At 46.5% G+C, this 11947-nt stretch overlaps 3 protein-coding genes across 5 annotated transcripts; 1 reads left to right on the forward strand and 2 right to left on the reverse strand.

Moving 5' to 3' along the window:
- Positions 1-454: 454 nt before the first annotated feature.
- On the reverse strand, positions 455-3770 carry LOC123413421 (adenine nucleotide transporter BT1, chloroplastic/mitochondrial-like). The gene is made up of 4 exons (XM_045106350.1): positions 3679-3770; positions 2647-3350; positions 1406-1567; positions 455-1332 (listed from the first exon to the last, which is right to left on the reverse strand). The coding sequence occupies exons 2-4, from the start codon at positions 3283-3285 to the stop codon at positions 865-867; spliced, it is 1269 nt and encodes a 422-aa protein (XP_044962285.1). The 5' UTR covers positions 3286-3350; positions 3679-3770; the 3' UTR covers positions 455-864.
- A 5-nt stretch (positions 3771-3775) lies between these two features.
- LOC123413422 lies at positions 3776-7755 on the forward strand. 3 transcript variants are annotated; one of them, XM_045106352.1, is made up of 2 exons: positions 3776-4263; positions 7415-7755. In XM_045106352.1, the coding sequence occupies exons 1-2, from the start codon at positions 3959-3961 to the stop codon at positions 7596-7598; spliced, it is 489 nt and encodes a 162-aa protein (XP_044962287.1). In that variant the 5' UTR covers positions 3776-3958; the 3' UTR covers positions 7599-7755. The 3 variants fall into 3 exon arrangements, with proteins under 3 accessions (XP_044962287.1, XP_044962289.1, XP_044962286.1); XM_045106354.1 differs by lacking the exon at positions 7415-7755 and adding an exon at positions 4400-4723; XM_045106351.1 differs by having other exon boundaries at positions 3944-4263; positions 7412-7755.
- Positions 4853-6873, reverse strand: LOC123413420 (UPF0481 protein At3g47200-like). The gene has a single exon (XM_045106349.1). It carries the CDS (start codon positions 6749-6751, stop codon positions 5396-5398), a length of 1356 nt encoding a protein of 451 aa, XP_044962284.1. The 5' UTR covers positions 6752-6873; the 3' UTR covers positions 4853-5395.
- Positions 7756-11947: the final 4192 nt, after the last annotated feature.

Consider the following 11947-nt stretch of genomic DNA (forward strand, 5'->3'; position numbering starts at 1 on the left):
TGTTAGAAAACCAAGAGGGGCGACAAACTGAGAATAAGTAGCAGTGAGCTTGGTGTCGGAGGTCATCCAGGTAGTGGCATAAAGCTGATGGATGGCAGCATGGTTGCAATCATGTTGGAATTGTCATGGTCCATTGTAAAAGATGCTCTAAATTTTGGGAAAGACCCATCCATTATTGTAAAAGATGCTCTGAATTCTGGGAAAGCCTTATCCATCTGATTTTATTTGTTACTTTATTGTAAAGGACCTATCCATTATTTAAGAAATAAAAGTCTTCCAGTGTTTTAAAAAAAAAAGAACGGTGCTCAAAGGTATTCAGCAAGAAACGGCCATCCAGCCATGCCTAAAAGGCTGAAAAATCGCTACGAGTCAAAGATCGTATTTCTGAATCCTGGAAAAAATAAGATCAATCAATACAGTACCGAACGAAGGTCGTGTTTGTGTAGTCTGGTCCTGAAAAGCAATATAATCCCATATATTCAACCAACAACAGTGACAAGAAATCCAGGATATCGAACTGCCTGTCGCAGAACTGCAAAGATCGGCGAGCCGTTGTCTGCAAAGATTAACCAAGATCTGGTGACATAATAAAGGGAGAAACAGGGCTAGCACAGAAGCAAAAGTAGCATGACAAAACTGCTTCCGCCAGTCAGAATACTGTTTTATGGACTTCAACTCGAGCACAGAACTAATTAGAGGCCAAAACTTCATCATCTAACAGACATCTCAAATGGGAAATCTTTGACCTAGGCTTCTGATGAGTAGTTGATCATCCAATCTTCTTTTCTTGATAGAAAGAAAGACGAGGCTTAATCCTGCCGCCTCTTCTTGAAGGACTCGACCGCGCATGGCGCATGCTTCAGTCTACTCCTCGGCTTCGACCAGGATCTTCTTGCAGGCCTCATAGCACATGAAGGAGATCCCCGCCGCGGGCATGAGCTTGATGCAGCTGGGCCCGAGCCCCTTGTACAGACCGCTGATCCCTTCCTTCTCCATGATGCAGTAGAGGGCATGGAACACGTTCTTGTAGACCTGCCTTCCGCCCACCGCCCCTGCCTGCATCTGCTTGCGAGCTACTTCGAGAGGGAAGGTGGCGGTGCTCGAGATGGCGCCTGCGGCCGAACCGATCAGGAGGGTTGCAAGGTTGCTGATCTCCTCCTGATTGAATGTCTTCCTGTAGAGCTTCCTCAGGGTGTCGTAGGCATAGTAGTTGGTTGCGGCATATGGCACCACTCCTATCAGACTCGGTGTTAGACCACGGTAAAGCTCTGAGGGGCCTTCCTCTCGTACAATCTTGACGAGACAGTGGAGGAAGTTGTCATATACATCTTTCTGCAAAAACAAATATACGTGAGGCGAGGTACTCAAAAGAAATATCACATCGTTGACAAAGAGTTGTATCCACCTCTATAGTCAGACGGGTCTTGATCAGTTCCAGAGGATATGTGCACAGTGTTGAGCTGACACCTGCAAGTGCCCCCGCGACAAGTGATGGAGGGAAGGGGGTCTTTGATGGCTCATCACCCTTTGGGGTCAGGAATTTTTTGGCTGTATCAAAAGCAAATAGCTGCATTTGGATGCAAAGAGATTAATCAAATCAAAATATTGTTATGCCTAAGAGGTAAACCACGAAGTGTTTGATCACTAATAACAAATCTTAGGTCCTCATACTGAAATTCATAAGCAGAAAAGGAACTGGGCATAGGCTCACAACCAATTTGAGTGTAACATGCACCCCCAAAAAATCAGTGTAACATACAATTATGCAGCCTGATAATCATAACCACCCAGTGTACTTCTATAGATAGTCAAACCAAGTTTCTACAGTGAAATTGCATTAATGTTTTGTCATCTAGAGTATAATATCAGAAGACAAGATATAAGAAAGCAAGCAGTTGTAGTTCAGCCAATCATTCAAACCAGGGAGTAGAAGTAGTGTAAAAAAAAGGGGGTCTAAATACACACTAAGAGTGCCCACAGTCTGACTTTGTTGAGACTGTCAGGACTACTATATACTAATACAGGACAGACCCTTGATCATAATAATGATAAAACTCAATTGTAATCAAATGTAGGAAACCATCAACCCACCGCTAGGCAAACCCAAACTCCTTTCCAGAAACTGTGTTTACAAATTGCATATACTGTTACACCTACTTCACTAATAGCAGCCTGGGTGCTACTCCCTCCGTTCCTAAATATAAGTCTCTTTAAAGGTTTCACTAGGAGACTACATATGGATGTATATAGACATACTGTAGAGTGTAGATTGATCCGTATGTAGCCCCCTAGTGAAATCTCTAAAAAGACATATTAAGGAACGGAGGGAGTATATAACATTGACTAGAAAGTAGAAAGTAATGGTGCCCCATTATTGTTATGGCCCTCCTCCCACATCAATTTTGCTGTATCTATCAGCAAACTGAAGGTTGTTGTGAGTGTGATTAACATCAAAGTGAAGTGTTGTGAACTACACCACACCACACAATCACAAATGAAAGTGAAGTTGAGGCCCTATAGTAAATCTGTTAATCAGCAGAGATAATCTATAGCATCAGCAATACGACAGACATTGGTTACATCACATGATACATTTTAGCAACGAGGTCTCCAGGGGATTGGCAAGTAACATAAATGGAAAGTTACCTCAATCGCCTTGCTTGGAGCAACACGGATAACATTTACAAAATTCCCACGGAACAGCCCTGTCCACCCCTCCGACTTCATAATTGTCTGAAACACTTCCGTCATCGAATCCCCGTTGCTTCCAACCATCAGGTGAGTCCTAATTGTCTCCAATGGCGCCACACAAGTCCTCGAGACCGCCCCCGCAATAGCCCCACTAACCAGCCGCCTCAAATGCGGGTTACCAATCTTAATTTTCAGTTTCAGCCCATGCTTCTTGGCCTTCTTCCTAATAATCTTACCATCCACCACCTCCTCCTCCACAGACTCGGCCACAGTCCCAACAACTGGGAATCCGACCGCCGATGAGACATACTTTATGCAGTGATCAGCAAAAGGGATCTTGAACTCCTGCTCCGCCGGACTGGTTGACACCGCTGGAGCGGGCGTCGACACTTTGAGACCGACGCTAGCAAACAGCCCGCCATGAGGGGAGGCAGAGTCATGCAGCAAGTTTAACGAGAAGCCCTTGTTGTCCTCTTGCATATCCCAAGGGAACCGGAGCTCCGGAAGCGGCGGGATGGCCCACCCATGTTTCTTCTCCGAGGCCAGCGTGCAGTTCTTGCTCTTGGCCGTCACGGCCATCATCGTTCCCGCCATGGGTGGGCGTAAAAGTCTTGGCCGGCCTCAGAGTGCAAGCTGCACAATCGAGGTGGACGGCCGCCCTGCACCGACGGTCACAACAAGGAGCATATGCTTAGCCACTCACTCCAAAAAGTTTTGGACACCACGAACGCAGACTGCCTAAACAACATCGAATCATGTAAACAACTTGAACATGCACTGGAGAAATCATTGAGCAAGCACTCGTCAAGAAATGATCATCATCTTTACATTCTCACAGTATCAAATCTACAGCAAGTACTCATCCAATAAAAAAGTTAGGATTTTTTTTTTTGAACAAACAGAGGATGCAAGAGGAAGGAGGGAGGGGGGATGAGGGAAGAGGGAGTGAGGAGCGGGGAGGAGGAAGGGGGAAGGAGTGGCGGCTACCTGCCCGCCTATGGACTGGTCGCCGGCGGCGGCTAGTACAGGAAGGAGGGAGGCGCTGCTGGCGGGGCTACTGTGCCGGCAGCGGGGCGGGGGCGGGGGCGGGGGCGGCGGAGGCTTCGGCCCGGAGGTAGTGGCGGCGGGCCGGCGGTGGCTAGGAACCCTAGCAGTCGCGCTCGGTGACGACTCTGGTCGGGAGGGCCTGTGCTCTCCCAAGGATAGGGTGCTCCGGCCGGCTGCACCATGCGCTGCCCAGCCGTTAGATGCGTAATATAGGGACAGGATGGAACGGCCCTCAAAACTTGCAAAAACGACCCCATGGAAGCACAGAATAGCTGCGCTGTCCCCGGTTCGGAACAAAACGAACACGAGCAGAGCAGGGAGGGGAGGGGCTTCGGTGCTCCGGCGGCGGGCCTCGCCGTCGCCGTCTGCTCCGGCGGCGTCCCACGGGTACCGACGTGCGGTGCTCCGAAGTCCAGATGACAGCCCGCTCCATCCCCGCGCCGCCATCCCCCACCTCGGCGCCGGCCCCGGCGCCAGATCCGCCATCCGCCGACGCCGGAGGAGAGAGCTCCATCCAGCCTTGAGGTATCATTTTGAATGTTATACAGGCATACATCCCTTGTGTATGTTTGCAAATCATAGAGTTCAGTACAACATTATACAAACTCATCCCAGCCTTGGCTAACTTTAATCTTGTGTGTGTTTCTTTGTTAATTTACAGCTGTACTGAACTGTAGCAAATCAGGGAATCATTTGTGTGAGTTGTACTGAACCATGGCAAAGATGAACCCTTTGTCTTTTCTTGTTGTAGCTTCATACATACACAATCTTAACCATAAAGTTGGACTCAGTAGTACATGCTTTTGTCAAAGCATTTCTCTTTTGCCTTTTCTCAAGGTTTCTCAAGCAATTATGTTTTGTTGGTTGCTTAATTGTGAAGCAACTATATCTGGATCCGCAAACTCCTATGCTTCACCACTTCTTCCAAAATCTCTGGCACTTAAACTCTGTTTTTCTACATATAAATTGTATTATTATAAACCTACTATGGGTCTGACTAGATGGTATGAACCACTCTCACTCTTGACTTCATTTCCTTTTCGTGCTGTGGGAGTGGAGTATTGATGACCCTCGAATCATAATTCTAGTTCTCCTTGTTCTTCTAGCCACCCTGACAATGCAACATCTTGCTCCAAGCTTTTCTTTCTACTTTTATTTTCTTTTCACACCCTCCTTGTGCCAGAGGTGCTGATGTGAACGCCGACAAAGAAGCCCAAATTGAAGTGGTATTGAATTTTTTTATCTTAAGATAGTTAATTTAATCTTTTGGCTCTTGAAATAGTTCACCAAATATTGATATACATATAAATGTTCTGGACTTGATGGATATGTCCAGAAAGTTACTGTATTTTCGAATCCTGTGAATCAGAGAGGAACTTAAAAGCAGAAAACCATAGAGATATGGTAAAATGACAATTATATTGCTTAGAATCTTACATAAGTTTACCCACACAAATAGTCAAATCACTTGGTGAGTGCAAATCATGATAGAAGGTATATAGCCAAGAGATAAATATCCATGGCAATGACTCAGTTCAGCTTTCAATAAGGATACAGAGATAGTGGCCCAGTTTTATTGAAATCATAGCACCTGAGATATTCTCCCAGCACACTTTTACTCAGTTTACTGTCTAGCTTACCTCTGCTGCATGCGTGCTTACTTGGGAGGCTTGAAGTAGGCATAGACAGCGAAGAAGGTCTGCAGCATGGCCATGGAGAGCAGGAGTAGGGCCGCGAACACCGACATGGCCACCCATGGGTTGCTGAAGTAGTTGCGGGCAAGGGCCGCGCGCCACTTGTGCCGCCTGCGCTCCCTGTACCTGTTCACCTCGTTCATCAGGCCGACCAGGTAGTTGTCGTCGACTGACCAGTGCACCTGCCCGCCAATGTCGCTGAAGAAATGCCATGCGACCCTCCTGCTGCTGAGGTAGCTGACAAGGACGCCGTGCAGGTCTAGGATCCTCATGTCCTCCGCCGAGGTGATGAGGCAGTCCATGAAGACGGCGTAGGTAGAAACGTCGCGCGGGGTGTCCGGGTAGGTTTGCTCGAATGCAATCAGGTTCCGGAACAAGGACTCGCTGGAGTCGTTCAGCTCCAGCTGCGGGATCTCCAGCACGCCCTGGGCGAAGCTCACGTCCAGGAAGCTCGTGGCATTCTCCCTCTTGCGGAATCGGACCCCAGCCTCCTCCAACTCCTTGGCGCACGGGATCCACTGAGGGAGCTCCGACATCACCACATCGGTTTGACGGCGGCGGGAATGCTGCCGGCGGTGGCTCAATGGGAAGCCGACGGAGAGGTAGAAGAGGTGCAGCAGGTGGTGTACGCCGTCGCATGCGATGGGTGACCGGTGCATCATCTGGGGACGAAGGGAGCGGAAAAGCCTGAGGCTGCCGGTCACCAGGAGCCTTTCTGATTCGTCCTCGTTTCTCAGCTGCTGAAAGAGCTCCCGGATCACGAAAAAAGGGATCTGGTTCTCCAGCAGTAGCAGGTCCCGCGTCACCAGTTGCCACACAAAGCACCTGCCATAAACCTGAGTCCAGTCCTCGTCGTCGTCGACAAACTGCTGTTCGCCGCCGCCACCAGCTTCTTCCATTCCCGCGCGTCGCGCGTACTTGAGCAATCGGTGTAGGATGAAGCAGCCGTCTAGCAGCATCATCTGGGCCACCTCGTCATCGGATTGAGCTCGGTCAGTCCTTAAGGTGCCTTGTGGTGAGTAGGATCCCCGAATTTTAGGCAGGAGTCGCTTCATGCTCGTGAAGCATCCATGTAGTAGAACCAGAGTCTTGGCAGGCTCCAAGAGGCGGCTGTGTCGCCTGATGAGCTGCTGCACGCAGCACCATTTGTATTTGTCCAGCTGCAGCAAGTTTTCCCTGTACTGACTCCCCGGTGGAAGAGTGTAAACCTTGGAGTACTTGCTGCCTATGCAAACAGCAACCGGCTCATATTCTCCCATTGGGTTGTAGCTATTGATTTTAAGTTCCTGGGGCACCGTGTAGATGATGGGTTGCTGCATCGATTCACCCCGTCCTGCTCCTGCAGGAGCCTCGCCGCACAATTGTTCCAACAGTATATTGAAATGGCGCTCGTCTACATTGACGTCGTCATTTCCGGATGAAATTGGGGCCGGCGAACGACTGTAAGTTCCACTCAGTTTTAAATTTATTTCTGAAACAGAGGCGAAAGATCTTCCGTTAGCTTGCTAATTAACACGGAGTTTGACAACAATGTAAAAATACCAAAGTTCAAAGAAAAAAATGGCGTCTCTAGTTGCTAGGGATTTCTTGGCCGGTGTGCATCAAGAAGAGAGAGAAGCAATCAGGTTTTTGGTAGTGCAGCTGCTAGATCGTCCTTCATTGTGGCTGAGCACGACGTCTTCTGAACGATGACTTCTTCCTTAACGTCAAGCACCTTCTCGGTGACATGACGAACGACCATCTACATCTTCTTACACCACATTGTATTTCTTCTTCTCCCTTTCTGCTAGGGATTGCGTCCGGTCTGCTACTGTTATTTATCGATGTTTGTATGTTATACACCAAATTGTATGCCTACTTACATCGCTTTGTTACTCTATTCTATTATCATCTCTACTATGATTATGGTGTTTTATCTACCATTTTTCTGGATTAAACTTAATGAACTCAAATATTCACATGTTCTGGGTCTACCATAGAAGGGCACGGAGGCCATGCTTGGTTGATCGTCTACAGGTTGTGGACCCTCTACTCATCGTGGATGAGGATGGCGGCTGGGCAAAATTTCAAAAAGCCATCCTAGGGTCCAGGGCCTTCATGATCATTTTGCAGCCAGGCATGGTGACAGATTTCAAAAACCCGCCTCTGGAGGGAAAAAGGAAATAGAAGACTTGCGGGCAGTTGAAGCTTTTTCCAACTAGCTTTGGATTGAGCCCCAGACATAAGTGTACATCTCTCTTTCTTAATAAAAAACTATCAGTTTGTCTCGGTTGGATCTATATTTTTATTTGTTCACGTGATATGCATTGTTTTTGCAGTGTCATATTATTTTCCTTTTGCTTGCTGATATCCACCAATGTGGAATAAGGTCTCTCCGCCTCGCCTTTGTTTGGGTGATGTACCTTCGTATCGCTGAGAGGTGTGTAGAAGATGGTGTATCCTTGGATCTTGTTCTCCGGGTCTTGGAGTTTTTCTACAAATTTGTCCTGGTCCCTCTGTCTTGTGGAGCGGATAACGTGGTTGTCTGTCTTGGTACTCCAGCTCATGTTTTGACCGATGAAGGTTCAGACTCACTGGGGAGTGTGTGAGATCTGCATTCCCTGATTCCGTCTTGTTGGAACTTTGATTTTCTATAGGACCTTTCTGGTGTTCTCTTCTCCAGGGTTGTGATCTGCTATGCAGATCTTGGCCACCCGCATCTTCTAGTCTACGTCAATGATTTTTCAGCAGCTACTTCTACAAACTTCTGGGTTTAAACAAGTTTGGTACGCTGAGACGGAGGCTCATAGGCAGTGACGGATCCAGAATTTGAGGTTTGCCGGGCCGATGCATGACGATGGAGCTTTATTGCGCTGCGTTGAAGGTCGTTAGGCACGAAAGATACCCTACTCCGTCGTCGGAGAGCCGGGGCGGCCCCAATGGTGGATCCGCCGCTGCTCATAGGCGACAACGAGTTATTCTCATGGTGTGTCACGGATGGATGTAGGAGGAAGAAGACTTTGACACCATCAAGAATTTGAATTTATTCCTCAATTTTTGTATGGATGTTTTAAAAAAGGTTTGTGCTACATAATACATGACCTTTGGCTTTTTCACAAAACATAAAGCAAATATGCCATGTTCCCAAGAATTGATTTCCTCTTGTTTTCCTCCCCTCACCCTAGACGACTAGGGCAAAATCTCCCCTCCAGAATTCAGTGGCGAGCCTCTGGATTCGCCTCCTCTCTGCCTACCGCTCAGACGCCCGATGACGGGAAGGAGAATCCCGGTGCTTTCGCTCCGTTTAATAGTTTAGGTCCAACCGAGGTGCGACGCTCGGCCGAATGGCGGCGCTTCTTCTTTTGTCTTTTGGGCTCTGATCCTCCTCGAGGTCATCTGTCTGGACATAGTCGACGGAGCTCCAGGGTAGATTCCTGTTGACTTCTTGGGGCAGTGTTGTTAGGGTTTCTCGTCATGTGGAAGATTTAGTGTTATGTGTTTTAGATCTATGCAAGAGTTCAACGACGACAGTTCTTAGGGGCAGGTGCACGAAGAATTCCCTGCAGTCAATGACAAGACCAAGTCAGCTTCGGTAGGGGAGCGGCTATAGCGGCGCGTCAGCTGCTTGTTCTGGCGGCGGTATTGGTCGTTCATTGGTCTTGGAATCTCGATGTAGTTTTTATTATGTTTGACATGATTTGTACTTCCGATGAACTTTTATAATAATTTTGATCCTTTTCACCAAAAAAAAGCTCCATGTTCACTTGGAGATAAACTGAAGTTTTAAATAACGTGCCATCTTCGGAAAGTGTCCTTCTACATCCCAGCTCAAATGAGCTTCGGATAAATAGTAATTCAAAAGAAATTTGAAAAATATTCATAAAAAATCTGATTTTTTACGACAAACTTTGACAAATGTTTCAAGAGAAAATTTCAGCACAAAATCACATTTCTGAAGTCGTGGGAAAATAAAATAAAATTAGTGCTCCAAAATGCTTTCGAAAGTAGCATTTTTGAAGAATCAATTTTGATTTTTGCCACGACTTTGACAGATGTGATTTCATGATGAAACTTTGCAAGCTCTTAGAACATTTGTTAAGGTTCGTCACAATTTTTTTTGGATATTTCTGAACATCTTTTAAATAATTTCCAAATTTATCGTTCACCCGAGCTTATTTGAGCTCAGTTGCAAAAACTCCACATCCGCTATCTTGGCGCTATAGCATTCGGGGTACTATTACGCTTAACCGTTTAGCATCATTTATCACGCTGATGGTTTGGTGGGCTTTTTGACATACCTCGCTATTTAAGACCTCAAGAAAAACTGACGCAGAACGAAATTTTTACATGAATTTAATAAAAGCTACAATTACCATGGAGCAGACGTGGCTAGTAAAGCATTCAACTTTCATTGCGTCAAAAGGGACGGAGAAGGTTACGGACCTGAAAGTTCCGGATTAGTCGTGGGTTCTGGACTAGTCCTGCGTGGGGAGGAAGCTGGTGGAGAAGAAAAGCATTGGGGTCAGCTTTATTTGTTAGCATGTAATCTTGCACTAATTAGCAGGTGTCAAAGATTAATTCAGGAGAGATTTTGATGAATTTCGTCGGGTTCTCTGTAGTCTATACCAGCCCTGCCGCCTCTGCTGCCCATGGCCCCGGTAAGATCGTAGTGTCCCCTGGCCATGGTAAGACCAGGGGGTAGTCCTGCTGGGTATGAGTCGTAGGAATGTGCTCTGCCGTCGTCTGTGCGCCACCCAGCCCAGGTAAGATCATAGTGCTCCCCGGCCCTGGTAAGACCATGCTGCCCGGCCCCAGGAAGACGAAGTTGATCATAGGGTGGGGGTGGGTATTCGTGAGAGCAGTCATCGCGTGCCAATTGGCTTCCGGAAAGATTTCCTATGCTGAATTAAATCGAAATAATGTAGTGTTAATATCAAAATCAAGATGACTTTACTACTACTCCTTCCGTTTTTAAATACAAGTCTTTTAGGATATTTCACACTGATGCATAAAAACATACCTTAAAATATAGTTTCATTTATTTTGCTTTGTATATAATCCGTAGTAGAGTCTTTGAAAAGACTTATATTTAGAAACGGAGGAAGTAGCAGAGAAGGATAGCTCACCGCAACATGCATCATATTCGATCGTGCATGCACGCATGCATAACACATTATTGCACAAAAAAATACACCTGAATATATCGTTCACAGTTTACTGATTTGCGATCGACATAGATGTAGGAGGGCATGCATGTTCAGAAACCGGATGTGGCTAGATCCATTTTTCCAGTCACGGCAGACGACAAGTTAAGTATTATGAAAAGAAAAATATCAGAGAGTGAGTACCTTATGTACGAGTAACTGTCTGCGCACGTGTGTGTATGTGTGCGTGTCTATATATGAAATCAGGCTTGGATTAACCCTTGTAATTTTTCATAGACTTACGCTTGCAAATGTTCATAAGCAAGATGAACGATGTGTGAAAATTAGAAGGAAAAAAACTCATTGCAACAAAAGCTACGGGACAAGCTGCCTGCCACACCTCCATAAACAGATGTTAGACATGCATCTCCACCACAAAATGGCCCAAACCATCCCTTCACTAAGACCTCCATTGCACCGAGCTCAAGAGAAAAAGAGGACCTCCGCTCCATTGCAGTAGCTGCTGATGCAACTTGGCACAGGAGTCGTCCGCTTTGGGCGAGGTTAGTGGCCATTTTGTGGTGGAGATGTGGCAATGGGCGTTCCCCGCGGCGTGTCAGTGAGTGACGACTAACCTGCAGTGATGAAGACGCAGCTCAGCGTGGACTACGACCTCGCGTTGATGCTCGCTGGTGCCGTCGTCCTCGGAGCTGGAGTCGCCCATAATGCTCCCAGCTTAGTTAGGGAGGATCGACGACGAACTGCCAAGACGTGCAACTAGTTTTCAAAGGAATAGAAACTGTGGGTGGCTGATCCAGATCCAGATCGAGATCGACCCTCGTACGTCTCGGGTGGGACGTATTTGAAGTCTACTAGGGTCTTTCTTTTCGTTTCTGAAGGAAAAAAGAAAAAGAAAAAGAAGACCGGCGTCCTCCTTTGCCGAGGAAGAGCATAGGATCTGCTTTGCCCGACCCGGTCGTTGTCATCGGGCATTTCTTGAGAAAATTACACGGTTTGATCCTCCAATTCTCTGGCGCATTATGATTTGGTCCCATAATTTAGAAACGCTATACGATACGAGCTTTATACACCTGGAATACGTAACACTTTGTTAGCACAAATGCCCGCGCGTTGCAACGATACATAAATGATGGGCTGCTAATGGTTTAAAAAGCGCATTTTTCAATTTTTTTAAAGATCAATATGTATACATGCAGATCATTTTATTTTACAATTTTTCTCTGTTCTGAACAAACACGGGTGGGAAGGGTTTTTCTTGACATGTATAATGCTAACTTGTTTGTTAAAAAATATGATGAATGCATAGGATGAATAAAAAAAAATAATGAACGTATACTTTAAAACGCTACTCAACAAAACATTAGGACATAC

Source organism: Hordeum vulgare, chromosome 7H (assembly GCF_904849725.1).
Source record: "Hordeum vulgare subsp. vulgare chromosome 7H, MorexV3_pseudomolecules_assembly, whole genome shotgun sequence".
In the NCBI taxonomy this organism is placed as follows: Eukaryota; Viridiplantae; Streptophyta; class Magnoliopsida; order Poales; family Poaceae; genus Hordeum; species Hordeum vulgare.